This window comes from Bubalus bubalis, chromosome 15 (genome assembly GCF_019923935.1).
Source record: "Bubalus bubalis isolate 160015118507 breed Murrah chromosome 15, NDDB_SH_1, whole genome shotgun sequence".
NCBI lineage: Eukaryota > Metazoa > Chordata > Mammalia > Artiodactyla > Bovidae > Bubalus > Bubalus bubalis.
This window is the reverse complement of record NC_059171.1, coordinates 55,954,814-55,979,276: the sequence shown is the minus strand read 5'-3', so window position 1 is coordinate 55,979,276 and position 24,463 is coordinate 55,954,814. Positions and strand designations below refer to the sequence as shown.

General features: G+C 39.7%; 1 protein-coding gene across 2 annotated transcripts in view; it reads left to right on the top strand.

Annotated features, from left to right (window-relative positions):
- Positions 1 to 24,463, top strand: part of RAB2A (RAB2A, member RAS oncogene family) — a 69,944-nt gene that overhangs the window by 16,954 nt on the left and 28,527 nt on the right. For both annotated transcript variants that reach the window (XM_025265363.2, XM_025265362.2), the window contains 2 exons: positions 12,212 to 12,283; positions 22,195 to 22,262. In XM_025265363.2, coding sequence (XP_025121148.1) covers positions 12,212 to 12,283; positions 22,195 to 22,262 — 140 coding nt within the window. The remainder of the gene's footprint in view (positions 1 to 12,211; positions 12,284 to 22,194; positions 22,263 to 24,463) is intronic.

The window sequence follows — 24,463 nt, the reverse complement described above, 5'->3', positions numbered from 1 at the left end:
CCTTGATCCCTGTCCTTGTAAATATTCATTAAAAGAGAACAGAAGTGTTCTAGATTCTTTAGCTGATTTGTTTGCCGTGAATCCTAGCATAAATGATGTGGATGGGTTCTTTCACTGGGTGTGTGATTGGATGAGATTCTGGAGAATAATTTCCAAATTTATGTCTTATCAGCACAATAATAGGTACATCTTACATTGCAGCCCAGGGTTTAAATATGTATGTAAGTGCATATGTGTGTGTGTGTGTGTGTGTGTGTGTGTGTAAGACAATAGCTTGCATATAGCACTTGTCCTATCTTTATTGAGTCCCTGCAGTCTAGTATTTGCTATTTTGTTCTAGTTCATTTTTTTAATGCTAGTTGTAACCCAGTAAATTGATTTCACTGGTTACAGCCTACTATTTAGAGAACATTGCGCAGAGGACCCCTTTACTTCCTACATACTCCGACTTCCTAAGATTCTGAGAGGTATACTTCAGTTTCCTTCATTCTGATTCTTCTCACTCTAAGCCCTTTTCCACCATTAAAACAAACTAGTTCAAGAAAATCCCAAGAATGGGAGGAGAAAAAGGAAAGAGATGCTATTTTTAACCACATTTCTGCTGTGTTACTTGCTATTAAATTTAATATTCTGTCATTTATTCTCTATGTAAATTAGCTAGTGCTCCATTTTATTTTTTAAATTTTAAAAAGCTATGAATTGCACCTAGCTTTGTTTTCGTGAAAATACTACACAAGCTAGGTCTTTCTTAAGAATATCTAAACTCAGCTTATATTAAAAAACCCTCAGCTTCACCAAATTAAATTTTTCTTCTGATGAAGGATGTATTCATCACACTAGTTCTAAGAGTCCAGGTAGGAGATGGAAATTACAAACAGAAGTTTGAACAGGGAAAGTCTGGTGTAAAGAACCACTGACTCTGATGTGGGGTTAAAGTAATGGGCAAGTGGACTAAGAGAATTCTAAAGAATACAGAAAAGCAGGTGGAGGGCCCAGCCACTGTCCCTAAGACAGAGGCAGAATGTGGAAGGAAGGAACACTCCCTAGAGACTTAACGTTTTCAGAGGGAAATTACACTTAAATCAGGGGCCGATAGTGTCAGAGATGCAGTTCTTAATGTCACGTGGTCATGATTTCATTCTCCAACATCATTTTTCTACCTGAAAAGCCCACTGTTGAGAATAAAAATTTTTTTGAGAAATTGACTTTTTAAAATGTAGACTTGTTTGTCATTATATAGAAAATACAAGTGTGTCACTGTTTGATCTTTTCAACAAGCATTCAGTACATAAATTCTGCATTCACTGAGCATCTATTAATTCTAAGCCAGGCCACAGAGCAGAGTGGTTTTCTAAATGCAGAATGTTATTGCTCCTAAGGGAGGCAGGTAGATTTGTGAATTGATAACAAAAGTATGATACAAGAGGTGCTTAATGAAGTGTGTAGAGAGCACTATGGCCGAAGTGTGCAATGAAGTGTTAGTCTGACTTTGTGCCAGGAAAGGGAAGGAAGCATAGATGTGTTTGTTACCTTTTATTCTTTACATGCCATTTCTTTTATTCCTTGCAGTAGCCTTCTGAGTAAAGTGAATGTATGATTACCATGATACGATAAGCAAACAAGACCTTGAGACCTGAAACAACTTTTTCTACCATTGTCACACATGGGATCTAAATATAGTCCATTGTTTCTCTCTTAAATTGGTGGTGTACATTGAAATAGAGGAGGCTGCAATGGTGAAAGTTTACCAAATGTAAAGCACATTTCTGAGAAGAATTTCAAAAGTGAATTAGATATGTTCTTGTGCTTAGGGGTTGCTGGTCTGGCAGTGCTGGTAGAATCCATCAGAGCTCTGGAGATGGAGAAGGCCATTTCATAGAAGGGTCCAGAGTGTCTTCCTCCCTGCCCTCGTAGCCTTCACTGAGAGGTTTCTCAAATAAATGCTCTGTCTTCCTTGGTTCCTCTTCCCTTATTTTAATATTTCTGGTGTTTGAGTCTCTTTATTTTTTACTGATTACAGTAGGAATCATTAGAGACAGAGTCAACAAGACCGAGAGACCAATGAGTCCAAGGAAAGGGAGAAAGGAAAAATTGCTCCTCACAAGTGCATTTTTGTAGGTTTTCTTGGACTGCTTAATAATTTTAAGAAACTTGTCTCAGAGCTCAAAACAACAAAAACCTATTCTCTCACAGTTCTGGAGGCCAGCAGTCCAAAATCTAGGGATGGGCAGGGCCTCTGAAGGCTCCAAGGAAAATCCTTGCTGCTCTTCCAGCTTCTGGTGGCTTTGGGGGCTCCTGGTTTGTGGCAGCGCAAGTCTAGTCTCCTCCTTTGTCTTCAGACAACCTTCTCCCCTGTGTATCCATTTATCACTGGAATTAGGCCCAACCTGAATGCAGGCTGATCACATCTCAGAACCCCTAATTATACCTGCAGAGATCTTTTTCCAAGTTAGGTCACATTCAGAAGTTCCAGGAGTTGGGATTTAGACGTGTCTCTTTAACCCACTCCAGTCAGCAACAGATCAGTATCTAATCGCAGTAAATGAGAGGATTGCTGTCTCAGATGCGAGGGGGATGATGTGTGGGAAACCAGCAGCATGAAAACAACTCTGAAGTCATTTTATTTAAAAGATAATTATAGATTGTGAATATTTTCTTCAATTGTAGAAACTAGATATTTAAAAATGTGAACTTAAGGTCAGATCAGTTTGGTTGGAGATTTTGCTCCTCAACTGTATTCATCTTGAAGAATCCTCTAACATTTGCATTAAAAATTTTGAATATGCAAAACTCAAAATTTTGGAATTTGAACCTTATGATATTCCTTTGAAGTAGAAATGCCATGTTTTTCTTTTTCCCATTTTACAAATGTGGAAATGGAGCTTAGTTTCTATAATAAATTTTGTCTGAGGTTACAAGTTATGAAATAATACAGATGAACACTGGTGTCACAACTGTAAAGCTTATATTCTTTTTAATATATCTTGCTGAGTTTATTAATTTTCTATTTAAAAGAGCAGACCTCATTGTTTTGTCATGTTTCATGGGTTTCTTTGTTTGGAATGTGAACATGAAGAATAAAATTTTCTCTTTGCAAAATAAGCCACAAATAATTTACACCACATTGCCATCTCTCTTGGAGAAGGCAGTGGCACCCCACTCCAGTACTTTTGCCTGGAAAATCCCATGGGTGGAGGAGCCTGGTAGGCTGCAGTCCATGGGGTTGCTGAGAATCGGACTCAACTGAGTGACTTCACTTTCACTTTTCACTTTCATGTATTGGAGAAGGAAATGGCAACCCACTCCAGTGTTCTTGCCTGGAGAATCCCAGGGACTGGGGAGCCTGGTGGGCTTCCGTCTATGGGGTCACACAGAGTCGGACACGACTGAAGTGACTTAGCAGCAGCAGCCACCTCTCTGCATAGTCTGTGTTTGAGGTCTGTCAGTTCTTTGGTATGACTTTAAAACATGGAGTTCTTCAGTGCATTACTTTTAGTCATGAAGACAGGTCATTCTTTTGTGGAACATCTGGTTCATTCTGCTTTTGAGGACCCAACATCGTAGATGACAGTGTGTAGCTATGATTTCAAGATAAAAGTTGGATGAAACTTTGGATCTTTGCTTCCCCCACATATTTTAAATTGAACTGTCTTATGATTTTTAAAATGGAACAATCATCAATTTTTTAAAATTATCTTGAAATTGGTAGAAGTTGGTTTAGAACTAGAAGAATAAACTTCAGTAGAATACCTAGCACTTATACCAATACTTGGAGAAGGCAGTGGCACCCCACTCCGGTACTCTTGCCTGGAAAATCCCATGGATGGAGGAGCCTGGTAGGCTGCAGTCCATGGGGTCGCTAAGAGTCGGGCACAACTGAGTGACTTCACTTTCACTTTTCACTTTCATGTATTGGAGAAGGAAATGGCAACCCACTCCAGCGTTCTTGCCTGGAGAATCCCAGGGACAGGGGAACCTGGTGGGCTTCCGTCTATGGGGTCACACAGAGTCGGACACGACTGAAGTGACTTAGCAGCAGCAGCCACCTCTCTGCATAGTCTGTGTTTGAGGTCTGTCAGTTCTTTGGTATGACTTTAAAACATGGAGTTCTTCAGTGCATTACTTTTAGTCATGAAGACAGGTCATTCTTTTGTAGAACATCTGGTTCATTCTGCTTTTGAGGACCCAACATCGTAGATGACAGTGTGTAGCTATGATTTCAAGATAAAAGTTGGATGAAACTTTGGATCTTTGCTTCCCCCACATATTTTAAATTGAACTGTCTTATGATTTTTAAAATGGAACAATCATCAATTTTTTAAAATTATCTTGAAATTGGTAGAAGTTGGTTTAGAACTAGAAGAATAAACTTCAGTAGAATACCTAGCACTTATACCAATACTTGGAGAAGGCAGTGGCACCCCACTCCGGTACTCTTGCCTGGAAAATCCCATGGATGGAGGAGCCTGGTAGGCTGCAGTCCATGGGGTCGCTAAGAGTCGGGCACAACTGAGCGACTTCACTTTCACTTTTCACTTTCATGCATTGGAGAAGAAAATGGCAACCCACTCCAGTGTTCTTGCCTGGAGAATCCCAGGGATGGGGGAGCCTGGTGGGCTGCTGTCTACCGGGATCGCACAGTCGGACATGACTGAAGCGACTTAGCAGCAGCAGCAGCAGCATACCAATACTCCTTGTGGAGAAGGCGCCATTGCCTAAAAACATCGCTGGCGGTGTATTAATTAGATTCTTGGGCCTAACCAAAGACTGAATCAGAATCTCTGGGGTGAGGTTTTAGGAATCTACATTTTTTATGAGTGTTACTTGTAATTGTTTGGCATTGATGTGGTAATCAGGTAGTCAGTTCTCACCACAACACTTAGGCCTACTGAGGACAGTGTATTGGACCCTGAGTAAAGGAAGAAGGTAAGGTGACTTCACAGTAGAAACTCTTAACAGCTGTTAAGTGCAGCACTTTCTATTAAAGAGTGGTTGAGTTGCTAAAGCAGTCTTTAGAAAGAAGAACAAATTTGGAGGCACCGTGCTCCCTGAGTTCAAGCTATATTAGAAAGCTGTTGTACTGAAAACAGTATGGTATTAGTATCGGCATAGACATAGATCAATGGAACAGAATAAAGAACCCAGAGGTAAACACATACATATGTGGTCAATTAATTTATGACAAAGAAGCCAAGAATATACAGTAGGGAAAGGACAGTCTTCATTAAATGATATTGGGAAGACTGGACAACCACATACAAAAGAGTGAAACTTACACCATATGAAACTGAGGGTGGACTTATAATTATATCTTAACCAAATGCCTTCACAGCAGCACCCAGTAATTGGAAGGGGCCTAGTCAAGTTGAGGCATCAGAAAGACCCATCACAGTGTTTTCATTTTTTTTGAAGTATATTGTGCTTATAGAAAAAGGCACATGTCCTAAATATAGAGCTCAGAGAAGGTTTGTAAACTGGACACAGGTAACTCTTACTGTACAGGGGCCCTCTTACATTTATTTCATCTGATTCTTGCAACAGTGCACCAAAAAAAGTATAGGAATTTCCCCAATTTTATAGATAGAATTTTGAAGCCCAGAAAGGTCAATTTCCTTGCTCCATGTTACAGCTCGTAAGTGACAGAGCTAGGATTCTAACCATGGTTTTGAGGCATAAAGGAAATACTATGGAAACCCAAGGAACTAATCCCCATATTAATTCTGCATGGGGATTGATAGCATCTTTGGAATAGGAATGCTTTAGTGAAGAAAGCATTGGAATCCCTAAGCATGAGTTTAGAGTTGCCAAGGAGTGACAAGTTCCTTGGTAAGAGATGCCAGAGGAAGAATGTGGTGTCATTTCAGAGGACAGAAGTTGATGTGTTGTGCTTCACCACAGGCTCTCTAGACTGTGGTGTGATAATATGATCTGTTAGGATAACAGTTTCTCAAAGAACGTTGTTTACTATTTTGGAGGGCTTAAATTTTATATATGTGCATTTTAGCAAAAATTTTCAGAGGTTTATACAAATAGATTTGAGGCAAAGGTTGAAGGCAGAAAGACCATGTCTTATTGAGAGCCAGAACTGGAGCACTGAGGATTAAAAGGGGAAAGCATGGAATTGAAGGTATTTCTGAGGAAACTGATGAGATTGGTGAGCCATTAGCTGTAGGAAGAAAAGGAATTATGAGATTTTCTTGTTGATGTGATCCATTGGGAACCAACTTCAGAGATAAAGAAATACTGAAGGTGACTCTTGAGTTGTTGGGAAAATGGTCGGCAGGAACATGGAACAGAATGGATTAGGTTTTACAAGTTTGCATTACCAACCTGAAAGAGTTAAAGTGGACATGTTCAGAAGGCAGTTGGATATAATGAGAATGAAATTAATTAAGATGGTGGCTGGAGAGATGGGTTTCAGTTCAGTTCAGTCGCTCAGTCGTGTCCAACTCTTTGCAACCCCATGAATCGCAGCACGCAGGCCTCCCTGTCCATCACCAACTCCCGGAGTTCACTCAGACTCATGTCTATCAAGTCGGTGATGCCATCCAGCCATCTCATCCTCTGTCGTCCCCTTCTCCTCCTGCCCCCAATCCCTCCCAGCATCAGAGTCTTTTCCAATCAGTCAACTCTTCTCGTGAAGTGGCCAAAGTACTGGAGTTTCAGCCTTAGCATCATTCCTTCCAAAGAAATCCCAGGGCTGATCTCCTTCAGGATGGACTGGTTGGATCTCCTTGCAGTCCAAGGGACTCTCAAGAGTCTTCTCCAACACCACAGTTCAAAAGCATCTTTCTTCGGTGCTCAGCTTTCTTCCCAGTCCAACTCTCACATCCATACATGACCACAGGAAAAACCATAGCCTTGACTAGACAGACTTTTGTTGGCAAAGTAATGTCTCTGCTTTTGAATATGCTATCTAGGTTGGTCATAACTTTCCTTCCAAGGAGTAAGCATCTTTTAATTTCATAGCTGCAGTCACCATCTGCAGTGATTTTGGAGCCCAAAAAAATAAAGTCTTGACACTGTTTCTACTGTTTCCCCATCTATTTCCCATGAAGTGATGGGATCAGATGCCATGATCTTCGTTTTCTGAATGTTGAGCTTTAAGCCAACTTTTTCACTCTTCACTTTCACTTTCATCAAGAGGCTTTTTAGTTCCTCTTCACTTTCTGCCATAAGGGTGGTGTCATCTGCATATCTGAGGTTATTGATATTTCTCCCCGCAATCTTGATTCCAGCTTGTGCTTTTTCCAGCCCAGCGTTTCTCATGATGTACTCTGCATATAAGTTAAATAAGCAGGGTGACAATATATAGCCTTGACATACTCCTTTTCCTATTTGGAACCAGTCTGTTGTTTCATGTCCAGTTCTAACTGTTGCTTCCTGACCTGCATACAGGTTTCTCAAGAGGCAGGTCAGGTGGTCTGGTATTCCCATCTCTTTCAGAATTTTCCACAGTTTATTGTGATCCACACAGTCAAAGGCTTTGGCATAGTCAATAAAGCAGAAATAGATGTTTTTCTGGAACTCTCTTGCTTTTTCTATGATCCAGCGGATGCTGGCAATTTGATCTCTGGTTCCTCTGCCTTTTCTAAAACCAGCTTGAACATCTGGAAGTTCACGGTTCATGTACTGCTGAAGCGTGGCTTGGAGAATTTTGAGCATTACTTTGCTAGCGTGTGAGATGAGTCCAATTGTGCGGTAGTTTGAGCATTATTTGGCATTGCCTTTCTTTGGGATTGGAATGAAAACTGACCTTTTCCCATCCTGTGGCCACTGCTGAGTTTTCCAAATTTGCTGGCATATTGAGTGTAGCACTTTCAGAGCATCATCTTTCAGGATTTGAAGTAGCTCAACTGGAATTCCATCACCTCCACTAGCTTTGTTCGTAGTGATGCTTTCTAAGGCCCACTTGACTTCACATTCCAGGATGTCTGGCTCTAGGTCAGTGATCACACCATCGTGATTATCTGGGTCGTGAAGATCTTTTTTATACAGTTCTTCTGTGTATTCTTGCCACCTCTTGTTAATATCTTCTGCTTCTGTGAGGTCCATACCATTTCTGTCCTTTATCGAGCCCATCTTTGCATGAAATATTCCCTTGGTATCTCTAATTTTCTTGAAGAGATCTCTAGTCTTTCCCATTCTGTTGTTTTCCTCTATTTCTTTGCATTGATTGCTGAGGAAGTCTTTCTTATCTCTTCTTGCTATTCTTTGGACCTCCTCATTCAGGTGCTTTTATCTTTCCTTTTCTCCTTTGCTTTTCGCTTCTCTTCTTTTCATAGCTATTTGTAAGGCCTCCCCAGACAGCCATTTTGCTCTTTTGCATTTCTTTTCCATGGGGATGGTCTTGATCCCTGTCTCCTGTACAATGTCACGAACCTCATTCCATAGTTCATCGGGCACTCTATCAGATCTAGTCCCTTAAATCTATTTCTCATTTCCACTGTATAATCATAAGGGATTTGATTTAGGTCATACCTGAATGGTCTAGTGGTTTTCCCTACTTTGTTCAATTTAAGCCTGAATTTGGCAATAAGGAGTTCATGATCTGAGCCACAATCAGCTCCCGGTCTTGTTTTTGCTGACTGTATAGAGCTTCTCCATCTTTGGCTGCAAAGAATATAATCAATCTGATTCGGTGTTGACCATCTGGTGATGTCCATGTGTAAAGTCTTCTCTTGTGTTGTTGGAAGAGGGTGTTTGCTATGGCCAGTGCATTTTCTTGGCAAAACTCTATTAGTCTTTGCCCTGCTTCATTCCGTATTCCAAGGCCAAATTTGCCTGTTACTCCAGGTATTTCTTGACTTCCTACTTTTGCATTCCAGTCCCCTATAATGAAAAAGACCTCTTTTTTGGGTGTTAGTTCTAAAAGGTCTTGTAGGTCTTCATAGAACCGTTCAACTTCAGCTTCTTCAGCATTCCTGGTTGGGGCATAGACTTGGATTACTGTGATACTGAATGGTTTGCCTTGGAAACGAACAGAGATCATTCTGTGGTTTTTGAGATTGCATCCCAAGTACTGCATTTCGGACTCTCTTGTTGACCATGATGGCTACTCCATTTCTTCTAAGGGATTCCTGCCCGCAGTAGTAGATATAATGGTCATCTGAGTTAAATTCACCCATTCCAGTCCATTTCAGTTCGCTGATTCCTAGAATGTCGACATTCACTCTTGACATCTCCTGTTTGACCACTTCCAATTGGTAATCACTAATTTATAGATGAATGTTGGGCCTGTAGGACTGGGTTAGTTCTGTCAGCTGAAGAGAAAAGATAACCAAAGATGAAATGGTTGTGAAACCTCCAGTATTTAAGAAGAGGAACCGTTGTCACAGAATTAAGTGACCAAGAAGATGATTGAAGCCTGAAAAAGCCAGAAGTGGTCATTTTTAAGGAGGTTGTAGGTAGATAAATTTTATAGAAATATTTTATGGCATAAATAGATCATGTTTCTGGGTCAAATAAATGAGGACTGAGAAAAAGCCTAGCTAATTCAAATTGGCAGTTTAGAAAAGTGTTCGTGATTGTGAGCCAGAACCCCCAAGTATTTTATCCAGAATTAAAATAGTATAAGTCAACATATATTGAATAAGATAAGCTATCTGGAAACTTAACTGATCCTGACAAATGATCAATAGGTGGCTGACTAAGGAGACCTGGGAAACACCATAGTGGCACTTGGATATATTCTCTGCTTTGAAAGATCCTTTGATTACCTGAAGAAAGAATGTGGTGTCTTAAAAGTGAGGTCAGTACTTGGCCAGAGTAAGTGGTATTGCTATTACCAGAGCAGTCCATACTCTGTTGTGAGATAAGAAGAAGGTTTCAGGTTCTTGTATTACTGAAGTAATTACCAGACTGTGAGATGATTCTTGAGGTCCCTCAGTAATAAAATCTGTGATTTCTAATTATAACTTTTTTCTCTACCATATGGGGAAATTTTGAATGCTAAAAATAGAAATGAAGAAAAAAGAAGAATCTTAAGTGCATATTGCTAAGTGAAAGAAGCCAATCTGGAAAAGCTACATACCGTATGATTCCAGCCATACGACAGTCAGAGAGAGGCAGGACTCCGGAGCAGTAAAAAGATGAGTGGTGCGGGGGCAGGACTGATAGAGCACTGGGGATTTTTAGGGCAGTGAAAGTTCTGTGTGACACTGTAACCGTGGATACATGATACATTTGTCAAAATCCATAGGGTGGAGAACACCGAGAATGAACCCAGATAAGAACTGTGGACTTTGAGCGCCAGTGTCGAGGCAGGTTCATCAGTTGTGACAAGCGTTACAGCTCTGGTGCGGGAGGCTGGTAGTGCAGGGGCTGTGCTCCCGTGCGGAGGGAGGCTGTGGGGTCTTCTGTACTTTGTGCTCAGTTTCGCTATGAACCGAAAACTGCTCCTAAAAATAAAGTCTCTTCTTAAAAGCAGAACGGAAGATTCATATCTCAGTTGCTCACCTATTTTGTACTTTAACACTTAATAATTTTCCTTTCTCTCCTAGACCTGCAAGGCTGTTGAAGGGGTATTAAAAATCTAATGGGTTTGTGCCTTTTGTAATGTAAAAGAGAAGTTGTGAATACAAGAGAAAAAAAGTCAAATGTTTTGAAATTCCAACTTATTTTCAGTTAACTAGAATCTTAAAACATTCAAAAAACTTTGAACAAATAAAATACTTCCTAAAACACAGCCATATGGGGGACTTCTCTGGTGGTCCAGTGGTTAAGAATCCGTGCTTCCACCACAAGGGGAACTGAGATCTCATAATGCTGCCCCTTAAGGCCAAAACATTTTTTAAAAGAAACAAAAGTTTAAAAAAAAAAAAAAAAAAGCACTATATATATACACACACACACACACACAGAACTTATATAACTTACACACACACAGAATTTATCTTTGATTTGTTATTGTTCATTTTGACACTTGACACTAGGGCCAGTCATTCAGCAAAATGATTGAGTGACTTCTCTCTGCCTTAAGACAGGTAGCAAGTGACAAGGTATTCATTGTCCTTCTCTCATTGAGTGAATAACATAGAAGACATTGAACCGTTCAGTTTGTCATTTAAGAAAGACCTTCTTCAGCCCTTCAGTCTAAATGAAGTCTGTTCTGTTACTCTTCTTCATAGTACTTTATTTTTTTCTTTCAGATGGCAGTTATTATGATTATTTTAAGTTACGGTTCATACAGATTATTTGGGCATTTGTTCTGCTTAATTTCTCTCCCTGTGCTAGACTGTAAGGAAGCAAGCGAATCAGTTTTCCATGTGCATAGTTAGCATTCAGCAGAGACTTTTTGAATAAGTGAATGGATGAATGAATGATGACTGCCTTTGTGTTTCATAAGTGCACGATGCTACCAAGTAAGCAGATTTGGTCTCCTGTAAGGTTATAGGCCTGAAAATGAGTAGGAAGTGGTGTGAAATTCAGTTCTCTTCAGAGGGCAAGTAGCATATATATAGAAATTTTGCCTTTAATTTGAAAATTGGGAAGTTATTCAAGACTTCAGTGATAAGAGTGAAGGAATGCCATTCAGATTAAAGTCGATTCCAAAGTGAATCAGCGCTTCCCTAGTGACTCATCTGGTAAAGAATCTATCCACCGTAATGTGGGAGACCTGGGCTGGGAAGATCCCCTAGAAAAGGGAAAGGCCACTCACTCCAGTATTCTGGCCTGGAGAATTCCATGGAATGTGTAGTCCATGGGGTTGCAAAGAGTTGGACCTGACTGAGCGACTTTCACTTTCAAAGTGAATCAGCCAGAAGGTAGAACAAGCAGCTTTTCCCACTAAAGTAGATCCCAGACACTTACTTCTTGTTTCTTTACTTGTTCTCCGAGACCAAGGTAAACTATAAAAAGAGGAAAGTGCTGTGTTTTTTTAAATGTTTTCACTACTACAGAAAAAGCAAGAGTGCAGGAACACTTCCCTGCATGAATCCTGGGGTAGGGGCTGCTTGGTTGTTTTCCGGGAGTTCCTGCCACTCCCATCTTTCAGGTTGAAATGCTGAATGAACATGAAGGATGCAAAGGCTGTTTTGGATTGGTCACCACCTTTCACTCAGATCAGTGGTAGAGCACTGAGAAAGCATGGCACGTTGCTCTCAGAGCACTGGGAACCCTGAATGTCTCTCTTCCAAGTGCTTTTATGAAGTATTTCTTAATTTCTGTGAGTTTTTCTCTTAACTTTTTTTTTTTTTTTTTTAATTTTCAGGTGTTGGTAAATCATGCTTATTGCTACAGTTTACAGACAAGAGGTTTCAGCCAGTGCATGACCTTACTATTGGTAAGTGTTGTAAAGAGAGGAGACACATTCACAAGTTTGGGGTAGAGGACATGGAATATGCTAGAGGGCTCATTGCATTAGTAAGGAGTCAGAAATCAGTGAAGCTAGATCTGTTGCTGTACTGGAGTCTCGTCTCCATCACTGGGTTTAAAATAACTGTATCTACAGTAAAAATAATACTACACAACTCTATAAGAGTGGTTGGAATGCAGCAGACAGTCATACTTGATCTTGATTGTATTTGACGATGGAACAGAAGATCGAGAGACAGTGTATCTCAGTGTATCTCAAGACCGGTGGGTAACAGCAGAGACTGTGGACCGGTTTGTTGCAGTTCTGCTCAGGGCTCTGCCACTAGCTGGACACACCCCTTCCCCACTCCATGCCTCAGCTTCTTTGTCTGTAAAATGAGGAAAGTAGTAGGACCATCTCACAGAATCGTTATGAACAGTGAGTTAATAAATGTGATGCATTGAAACAGTGCCTAGCAGTGTGGTAAGTGCTCCAGGCCTGCCTGTAATTATTAACCCAGAAAACTACCATCAAGCAATTTTTAGTTTCCTCAATTGTGAAGAATAAATGAGAGTTCCTGGTAAGAGATGGTCAACAAATTTTAGCTATTATTACTGTTAGCTCTACTGGTTGTTTTTAGTGATATTATTCATTAATATGCAAAAGTATAAAATTAAGTGAAAAACTAAAAACTTTAAGTAAGTGTGCTCTTTCAGGGTTCTTAATCTGTTTTTAAAAAATTACACCCCAAAAGCTAAAGAGTCTAGATTTCTTCTTCTATGGCTGCAATAGAGATGAGTCAACCGTGTATAAATAAGGTAATTGGAAATCTAAAGTTTGCAACTGATAGCTTAATGTGTATTTTCAGCCAGTGTCTCCTTGTTTTCTAGAGGTATCATTAACTCACTATTCATAACAAGTTGATTCTCATGTCGTGTGTATTTTTAAAGTGCCAAATCGAAGATACAGTTTATAAATCAGATTATTAGATCAGTTGATGGTATTCACCCAAGCCTAATGTACTTTGTGCATATATTAAACATCTTTCCTTACTGGCTACTTATAGTAAGAACATGCAGATTCCATTTTCATCTTGGTAGTTTTAATTATATCTGCTAATGATGGGTAGGGCAGGTGTTGCTCTTTCATGCTGGTTCTCATGATGTGTTTTAACTTGGGTGAGCTCCTTTTTTGTAGGATCTGTTCTTTAATAGGTCTGCACCTTGAGGCCACCTCTTAGGCATGACTCAGTCTTGAGACAGCTAGCCGGTTTTTTTTTTTTATAGGGTGCTGTCAAAAGCGTCTTCCTTTTCATTGAAGCACCCTGTAGGGAGGATAGGCCTGAGCCTTGGTGCTGTCAGAGGATAGGCTCTGCTGCGAAGAGAGATGGGGATGTAGGTCGGAGGGAGTTCTCAGCAAACCAAAACTCATGTAACTGCACCGGCTGGCTTCCCTCTGGGCTCGCTGATGGGAGGCCCTGGGAGTTCAGAGGAGAAAAGCGAAAAAGCCGAGGGTCTTCTCCCCTCTCTGCCGGGGTTTACTGTGTGTCCTCCATGGCTTCAGTATATGCCCCTGCCTGTCAGAGTCACTGGTGGTCAGGTTCTTGGGCTCTGGAAATCCTGGTTTCTCTCTCTGCCCCCCGGCTTGGGGACAGCAGCAGCAGCTTCCGGCTGTTGCTGATCTCTGGGTTGCGTTACCTTCTACTCCTTGGGTTTCTCAGCCCTGCCTTCAACATAACCAGTTCCCTACTTTAAATCCCCTCTGTTTTAAATGCTTAAGTATGGTTTCTATTTTTCTGGTTGGATGCCAACTACTATACTCAAGACACCCCTCACAAGAATTTATTTTTCTGACATAGAAATCATTTAGAAGATCCTTAGTACATACTTTTTTTAGGAGTGTAGAATGATTTCTAAAGTAGGCATGAGGCAGTGTCTTGATCGTGCTGCACACTTGCCTTTTGCTGATGAATAGAGGAAGGTGACAAGGTTAAAGTTGGGTCGTGATGAAGAATTATTAACTGATAGCAAAGAGGAAATAAAAGGCAAGGGAAGACTATATAAAATGTTCCTTACCCTTTGACTGCTATCTCAGTGAGAATTGTTATGCCGGGAATCAAAGAGCCATCTGTAAATAGCTTCCTGGGCACAAATTCACTGAGGATCCAGACTCCAGCCTTGCCATCCAGAGGAAGGTTCAGGGGCTGTTCCTCTGGACCAGCAGCATCAGCATTGTGTGGGAGTTGTTATAGAATCTACTGGCTCCCATTCTGCAGCTCAACAGGGTCTCCAGGTGATTCACATGAACCTTAAAGGCTGAGAATCACTGGATCAGTGGCTTTTGTGAGTATGTATGTGGATTCCCCAGGTGGAAATAGGCTTCATATTGTTGACCCTGTGCACATGCCCACACACATCCTGGCCCCTCACTTCCTTTACTTGCACTTCTTCTGAGATCCTGCTTCCACTGAGCTCCTCACCTGCACAGTCCTGCCCAGGACCTGTCACCAGAGTCTGGAACTACTCTTGGATTCATGCGACTGGCTATCTGACCACCCCTGCCATCCTTTCAACTCACACACCTGGTTCCTAACGCTAAAAGTTTATTTACCCTATCAGGTGTAAAATCCATTGATTCTGCCATCTTTGTACTCTCACCTCTCTTGCTTTCTTACTTCTCCCCTTACCCAGCTTTAATTCTAAGCCTTATAGTTATGTCATAATTACTCCTGTGTATACCCTCAGCTGCCTTGTTCCCCCTCTTAGTTATAGCCCACTCATTCCCACTATGTTTATTTTACTTCCTACTAGTGGACAATTTGACAAATACTGATCCAGAAGCTAGGCTATTTACATGTTCATTACACCTTGCTTCCTCTCTCTCCCACTTTAAACCATCAGCCTCTAAGAAGTGACTGCTGAAAGTGAAAGTATACTCTTGGGGAAAAGATCATGTTGTTTCCCATATCACGTGCCCCACAATAGATCAATTAAAAGTATGCCTCATTTATTTGGGGTTCACTTTTCTGATAAAGTTATTTAGAATGTCATTGCCGAGAACTAGGAAGATAGCTTAAAAGACCTTGTGAAACATCCGGTTCAGATCTCACAAAGACCATTTTCCTGATCTTAGAACATAAGGATACTTTGCTGACAGGTTGTGATTGTTATGCTGCTGCTGCTAAGTCGCATCAATCGTGTTCGACTCTGTGCAGCCCTATAGACGGCAGCCTACCAGGCTCCTCCGTCCCTGGGATTCTCCAGGCAAGAACACTGGAGTGGGTTGCCATTGCCTTCTCCATGTGATTGTTATGAAAACACTGTAAAAATCCAAAGAAAGTTAAATTCCCCATGTAAACATGCCTTTGGCCCTCCAGCAACCACTGTGAAGAATTTGGTATGTGTATCACCTTCTAGAGTTTTTAAATATATTATAAACACACATGTAAAGCTGTTCTCATTTGCTTTTTCTCCGCAGATGTACTAAAGTACCTGTTCTTTCTTACCTTTGCCTTGACTGCAGCTTGTGAATGATGTTAATATTTGTGAATTGGAGGGAGAAAAGTCGCTATTTGACTTTTTAACTCTTTAGTTTTAAGTACAGCTGAACTTTTAAAAATATGTTTAAGAAACACTCTGTGTCTTTTCTTTGAATTATGTGTTTTTATCTTTGCCCTCTCCACTAATAGTTTTCTTTAGTCAAATTCATTGATGCTTTTTGTTATGACTTTCAAGTCTTACTGAAGAAGGGATCCCCTTTAGTGTGTATGAATTATATACATATTCTTTAAAATATTCTTTTCATACTATAAATTTATACTTCATCTGGTATATGGCCATGTAGGTTATTTTCTTTAATCCCTACATAACTTGTGGCCTCACACCATTAATTAAATAAGCCATTCTTTCTTTCCTATTTGATTTAGCCTTTCTTATCTGCTGAATCTCTGTATATATATCAGCTTGTTTGGGGACTCTTCCTTTTTTTTTTTTTTTTCCTATTTCATGAGGCAGTATCATACTGGCATTTACAGTCACTTTCTAATTACTTAATGTGTGATTGACGTTTTTCCTTTTCTAAAAATTTTCTGAATTTCTAAAAAATTTTCTGAATTTTCTTAATTATTTTTGTATATTTCTTCTCCAGTTGAACTTTAGTCTGTTTGCCAAATTGCAAAAGTTTTAGTGAGGCTTTTAAAATTTGGTAGGAAATATATTAAATTTATGGACTAGTTTGGAGACAGTTTATGTTTTTACTGTATAAAGATTAGCTATTTATACACATAAGATGTTTTCTTTTATTCCAGCTTTTAAAATGCTCTTCAGTAAAGTTTTACATAAGGTCTTGTGCTTTTACATTATTTTTGTATTTTATGGATTTTGTTGCTATTGTAAACAGGTTTTTCCCACCATTATTATTGTTTAATTATTTTGCATATTCTAGGTAGACATTTTGGCCTTATCTGTAAGTCATAATTTTTTCTTAAGCTAATATCTATACCTTTTGTTTTTGCTGGTATCTATAGTTTTGTTTCTAGGAGTATCAGCCTTCTTCCCCACCAGTCTCTGTTTTGAACTTCTGCAGTTTCTGAGTTCCAGGAGTAGATCCTTTTTTTTCTCAAGATGGTCTAAGGAGGGCTCCTTACGGCTGTTAACTTGATACCAGCCCTGCTGTCTGCTTTGGCAGTGCCATGTCGGGGGAGCAGCCTCACCCTGCCTCCATACCTCCGCGTGCCCTGGCTCCAGCAGGGGGCCCCTTCTCATTGGGATTGCCGTCAGTAGTCACCTCATGAGTGACATGTCATCATTAGTTAGAAATCTTGGAGTATAGTATGAAATAATAATGGATCCATACAAAATACTTAACTGTGTGCCAGGAAGTAAGTAGATGGTAACTAAGGCACGTGATAACTTTATTTTAAATTGAAGTATAACTAATTTACAATGTTAAGTTAGTTTCAAGTGTACAGCAAAGTGAATCAGTTATACATATATACATATATACATATATATGTTCTTTTTCAGATTCTTTTCCATTATAGGTTATTACAAGATTTTGAGTACTGTGCTATACAGTAGGTCTCTGTTGTTCACCTATTTTATATATAGTAGTGTGTCTGTGTTTATCCCAGACTCCTAATTTATGTCTACCCCCCATCCCCTTTGATAACCATAAGTTTGTTTTCTGTGTCTGTATTTCCATTTTTATAAATAAGTTCATTTGTATCATTTCTTAGATTCCACATATGTAATAACTCTTAATCTTGAAGAAATTTTGAGATGGGTATCATTAATACGATTTACAAATAAGAAAAACTAAAACAGAAGAGGTACAGTAACTTGCTCAGGGTCACACAATTAGTTGGTATCAATTGTTAAATACTAAATAAATGTTTACTATGCAAGGATGCAAGCACTTACTCTACAAGGATGATCACAATCCAGAGGTAATTTAGAAAGTGTGTATTTACCTCAGAGTGTTTTGTCCTGGAAGGTTGAAAGTGAGTAACATCTGAAAAAATAAGCATCACTCCCTGACAATGTCAGGTAAATGAGGCCTGGCCTTTGGCTCCACGGATAATTTCTCTGGCAGCCAGAATTGGCTGTTAATTGAAAATGTGTCTGGGAAGAAAGGCCCAAGGGTGTAGGGGATGATGGTTTATCTCATAAAAAAAAAAAAGAAAACTTTCTAAATGAGCTTCTTAAGCACACACACACACACACACACACACATACACACATACAAATATATACTTAACTAAAATGATTTAAAATTTTTACAGTCCAGTGGAGATGTGTAAGGTTTTGGGTTTTTGTTTGTTTCTAAAATTTCTAGGACACTTCAGCTTTCAGCATTTTCTTTTACCACATAGAATACAAAGGTAAAGCCTGCACTAAATGAACCCATTTATGAGAAGGTAAATTGGAAAGAGTTATGTCTTTGAAGCTAAACTTGAATTCTTTGTTTCTGTTTCACTTGATAGGAAAACAGAAATCATAGTTTTTCAGTAATCAACTGTGCTTGTCAGTTTTTTCTTATCTCATTCCTGGATAATATAGTAGTAGCCTTTTAAAACTAGTTTCTCGGCCTCTTGTTTTTGTTCTCTGTCCTGATCCTATTAATACGTGAAGTTAAAATGGCAATCGTTCTGTATTTTCCTGCTTTAGAAACAGTCTTGATTTTCATATAACATGGTTTTTAAATTAGGTGTGTTTTTAGAGGCAAAATCTTTGAAAACTTTTTAAGCCTCAGTAGTCTCCACAAATCTAGTGGAGGTGATGTAATTCCAGTTGAGCTCTTTCAAATCCTGAAAGATGCTATGAGAGTGCTACACTCAATATGCCAGCAAATTTGGAAAAGTCAGCAGTGGCCACAGGACTGGAAAAGATCAGTTTTCATTCCAATCCCAAAGAAAGGCAATGCCAAAGAATGTTCAAACTACCACATAATCGCGCTCATCTCACACGCTAGTAAAGTAATGCTCAAAATTCTCCAAGCCAGGCTTCAGCAATATGTGAACCGTGAACTTCCAGATGTTCAAGCTGGTTTTAGAAAAGGCAGAGGAACCAGAGACCAAATTGCCAACATCCACTGGATCATCGAAAAAGCAAGAGTTCCAGAAAAACATCTATTTCTGCTTTATTGACTATGCCAAAGCCTTTGACTGTGTGGATCACAATAAACTGTGGAAAATTCTGAAAGAGATGGGAATACCAGACCACCTGACCTGCCTCTTGAGAAACCTGTATGCAGGTCAGGAAACAACAGTTAGAACTGGACATGGAACAACAGACTGGTTCCAAATAGGAAAAGGAGTACGGCAAAGCTGTATATTGTCACCCTGCTTATTTAACTTATATGCAGAGTACATCATGAGAAACACTGGGCTGGAAGAAGCACAAGCTGGAATCAAGATTGCCGGGAGAAATATCAATACCTCAGATATGCAGATGACACCACCCTTATGGCAGAAAATGAAGAGGAACTCAAAAGCCTCTTGATGAAAGTGAAAGTGGAGAGTGAAAAAGTTGGCTTAAAGCTCAACATTCAGAAAACGAAGATCATGGCATCTGGTCCCATCACTTCATGGGAAATAGATGAGGAAACAGTGGAAACCGTCAGACTTTATTTTTCTGGGCTCCAAAATCACTGCAAATGGTGATTGCAGCCATGAAATTAAAAGATGCTTACTCCTTGGAAGGAAAGTTATGACCAACCTAGATAGCATATTCAAAAGCAGAGATATTACTTTGCCAACAAAGGTCTGTCTAGTCAAGGCTATGGTTTTTCCAGTGGTCATGTATGGATGTGAGAATTGGACTGTAAAGAAAGCTGAGTGCCGAAGAACTGATGCTTTTGAACTGTGGTGTTAGAGAAGACTCTTGAGAGTCCCTTGGACTGCAAGGAGATCCAACCAGTCCATTCTGAAGGAGATCAGCCCTGGGTGTTCTTTGGAAGGAATGATGCTAAAGCTGAGACTCCAGTACTTGGGCCACCTCATGCGAAGAGTTGACTCATTGGAAACGACTCTGACGCTGGGAGGGATTGGGGGCAGGAGGAGAAGGGGACGACAGAGGATGAGATGGCTGGATGGTATCACTGACTCGATGGACGTGAATCTGGGTGAACTCCGGGAGTTGGTGATGGACAGGGAGGCCTGGCGTGCTGCAGTTCATGGGGTCACAAAGAGTCGGACACAACTGAGTGACTGAACTGAACTGAACTGAGTCTCTGTCTGTATACTTTGAATAAAGGGCTAAATATGCCAAAACTCAACTGTGGGTTAAGTTAAGCAAAGGGGTTATTAGAGTGTCTAGATTATTAGGGATATGAGAGTGTCTGGAGTTTTATGTAGACTCCACAAGAGGGTGGGGACGTGGACTTGGAAATGGGCAGGAGTGAAGCATCCTAAGAGGCTGGAAAGCAGAAACCAAAACAGCCATCCTCCCATCAAAGGACGGAATGGTTGCCAGTCAGTTTGAGTACCTTCATCCTTCTGCTCAGGGTGCTGGTCCTTGCTTGGCTTGCCTATCCATCCATGGTGTCGGTCAAGGGTCTGTTTCTAATTTGCCATTGTTTTTCATCAAATTTGACGTTACATATTGGATTTAAGAAATCTTAAATCCCACTGAGCAATGCAGATGTTTTTGGATTGTGGTTAAAAGCCTTTCCATGACAATGGGAGGTAAAACAGGATTTCTCTCTGTGGCTACAATAGATTCTTGAAAAGGCTTCCAATTTGTCAACTATCTTGCTGATCTGTAGAATTTTGTACTTTAGGACATTCCTTTTAAATAGTGAGCATTTCAAAGAGCATTTGTACTGTCCTTAGCCGCTAGTTTCTTTCCTCAGCCACTCATTTTCATGTCACTGAGTAAGCTGGTGGATTGTTGTTTTGGGTATCCCCCTACACTGTGGCATAGACGGTATATGACTATATGCATATAGATAGGTAGATGTGTAAACACTGTAGTGGTTTTATATGAGGTTAATTGTACAGTTTTGCATTTTTCTTTCTAGTACATCCTGACTCCTAGGTCTTTTCTCTGTGCTTTTCCTGTATTTCGGAGTCTGAGAAACATACCATTAGTTCCTTTGTATTGACTTTGCCCCTAGTATGGAATAAATAATAAAATACAGAATAAAAACTCAATCAAGTTACATATCCTGAAAGGGTAAATCACCTTTCTATCTCACCTTCCTGATCACAGTTGGGGGAATTATAGGAGATGCTGAAGTGAAATTCTGGCACTGGGCAGTGTGCCCTTCCCTGGGCAACTAAAAGCTGTTTTTCTGCCAGGATGACATCTGGTTTCTGGGGACCATGTGTGTCTCCCCGTCACCCTGACTCTGATCTAAATACTGAAAGAACACACTCCAAGCAGTAATGATTTGGTGTAATGTAAGTGATAGACTTCTTGCAGAGTCTCCTTCACAGCTGTTTGCTCTTCTGAAATTATACCCTCTTTTTCTCCTCCTCCTATTTTGATGATTGAATGAGTATTTTCAAAAGATGCTAAATGCGAGGGAAAAAGCCAAAGTTGTAAGCTAGCTGATAAGTGTAAAGTTTGTATTCCCTTAACCTGCAATCCTGTATCCTGTAATTTGCCAAAAATCATAATCATAAGTTGAAAAATATATGCAGAAAATTCATTTCAGCATTAACTACTTAGTGAAGATTTGGAAACAACCAAAATTTGTAGCAATAGAGTACCAGCTTAATAAAAGGCATGTATATCTAAAGATACATAACACACAGGACTATTATGTGGCCATTAAAAATAATAGTATAGTTTTATATAATTTTTTTATTGAAAAAGTACTTTGTGGTATGGAATAATGTTTATGACATAGTGACTGAAAAGCAAATTGCAGGACAGCATTTGTGTATTCCCATTTATATAAAACTGTATGCTTCTATGTGTATTTATTCATGGTGAGATTTCTGAAAATATGTTTAAACAGTGGTCATCTCTAGTGAATGAACTTGAAGATTTCTTTCCTAGTTGATAACCCATGATGGAACTAAGACTATGATGTTGAAATTCATCTGTCCATTTTAGTTATTGTTAAACCACATTAACAGTTTTTAAGAAATTGGTTCTTGAATCTCATTTCTAATTATTTTTAATATTATTGAGCCTGCAAAACATGAAGGGCACAGTTGGTGTCTTGACTACACAAGACTCAGGTACCTTAGTATTTAATTATATTCTTAGCCAATGTCTTATGAATATCTCTGCCTTAACTTATACATTTTCTAAGGATGGGAGCTGTATTTGTTAATCTGTGTATTATGTGGCATAGCATGTCCTAGAAATACCCTTTTTTAAAAAAATCCTTAATGTGAAGTATATTCCCACTAATTTGCCTAACAAAACACTTTCTGTTTTATTCAGGTGTTGAGTTTGGTGCTCGAATGATAACTATTGATGGAAAACAGATAAAACTTCAGATATGGGATACGGTAAGTATAGCGAAAATACCTTGTATGACCTCAGTAAAGTCATTTTATAAAAGTACATTGTTGTGTGTTTGTTCAGTTTTATTGTTATCTTATGACTCTTATGGTTTGTTAGACACTGACGTTCTTGCAACCATGACATAAAATGTGGTAACAGAAAAGATTCATTTTTATCATGCAGTATTTTCAACAGAGGTACCCAGGTGTCAGGTGTAGGGGAACATATTTGAGCAAATTCTCAGGCTATGGGATCTAAATAGAAATGCTCCAGAAACTATGTTTTTAAGAAAAACAAGCAGTATGTCTAAAGTATACATGTGAGTTAAAATATATGAATGGCAGTACCATAGTCACTTGATCTGATAGTTTATTAGTTTATTCTAGAAGTATGATTTAGTCCTGAGCACTTGATGCTACCTTGCTCCCGATCCTGTCATTTACGTTCATCGAATGCCAGTTCGGTATCCTGTCACCTAGTTTTTAATGGCAGTTTCTCACCTGAACCACGGAAAGTTATTTGCCTGACTGTTTTTCTTTATTTTCCTATCTTCTGCATAAAAGATAAGTACTTTATTGTATACATTTGATATGTAGAGACCTCAAAGAGCCTTTGCTTACGTGGCTTATCACTAGAGATTAAAGCTGAGAAACTTATTAAACAGTTTATTATTAATTGATTGTAGAATAACCCTGATAAACTCATTGTATATTAGCGTAAACAATGCAATTTTTATGGAAATTGACCGTTTTCCCAAGACAAAAAGCTATTTTCCAGTGTGAAGTGTCATTTTGTTACATTTTGAAAATTTTTACATTCTGCTTAGTAGAAGACAGCTGGTTTCTTGTGTCGCCCTCTGCATCAAGTCTTTTGTGTGTTGTTTTCTTGAAGTCTATGAAGAGAATGGCCCCGCCCATCAGAACAAGAACCAGTTTCCCCCTCAGTCAGTCCCTCCCATCAGGAAGCTTCCATAAGCCTCTTATCCTTCTCCATCAGAGGGCAGACAGACTGAAAACCACAGTCACAGAAAACTAACCAATCTAATCACATGGACCACAGCCTTGTCTAACTCAATGAAACTATGAGCCATGCCGTGTAGGGCTACCCAAGACGGATGGGTCATGGTGGAGAGTTCTGACAAAATGTGGTCCACTGGAGAAGGGAATGGAAACCACTTCAGTATTCTTGCCTTGAGAACCCCATGAACAGTATGAAAAGGCAAAAAGATAGGACACTGAAATATGAACTCCCCAGGTCAGTAGGTGCCTAGTATGCTACTGGACAGCATCACCGACTCGATGGACATGAGCTTGAGTAAACTCTGGGAGTTGGTAATGGACAGGGAGGCCTGGCGTGCTGCAGTCCATGGGATCGCAAAGAGTCAGACACAGCTGAGCAACTAAACTGAACTGATGAAGAGAATACAACCTCACACAAATAGATAGTTGGGGAATGGAGGACCTCATGGGCCCTTCAGGAGTCTCAGGGACTCCCAGGGGTCCAGGTCAGTGTAAGCACCACTACCTTAGGGCAATTAGGACTTAATTCTGAACCCCAGTTGAGAAAACCCAAAAGGTTTAGGGCGACAAACAGCATATCTCTAAACTAGTAAATGAAATGGAAAATACAGGGAATTTTACTGCCACGTGCCTCTGGTCTTTTTTTTCTTCCTAATCTTGCAGTCTTAGTGTCTCACCTGTCACCTTTAATGCCATTACTGAAGGAAGGTACCTTGAAGAATATTCAGTCTCACAGACTGGATTCTCAAGAATGCCGAGCGAATTTCTGAAGGCTGTCGTGAGACCTAGGTTTCCTCATCTTTCCTATGTGCCACACAGTCATCCCAAAATGGGAAACCCTAAATCTGTCTTGCTCTGTTCCAGAATCATACATGGGACTCTGTGTTTTTATGCTTTCTTGTTTCCTCTTTCTGCAGTGCAAATTTATGCATTCACCATTTCTTAGTGTTTCCCCCACCCCCAACCTGTAGCATCTCATAACTTTCAGGATTTATGTTCTGTCAAGCAACGAGACTTCAAAACTGCATAGAAAAGAGAAAGTAAAATATGAAAACTCCCTTCTTTCCTAGAGATTTTAATTAATGATCTCTAACCAAAAGGAAATATTTTCTACTTCTGTACTAATAGTTTCTCTTCTTTTCCAGAAGTGATTGTTTTACAGAAACCAGTTTGCTTCCTTAGCTAAT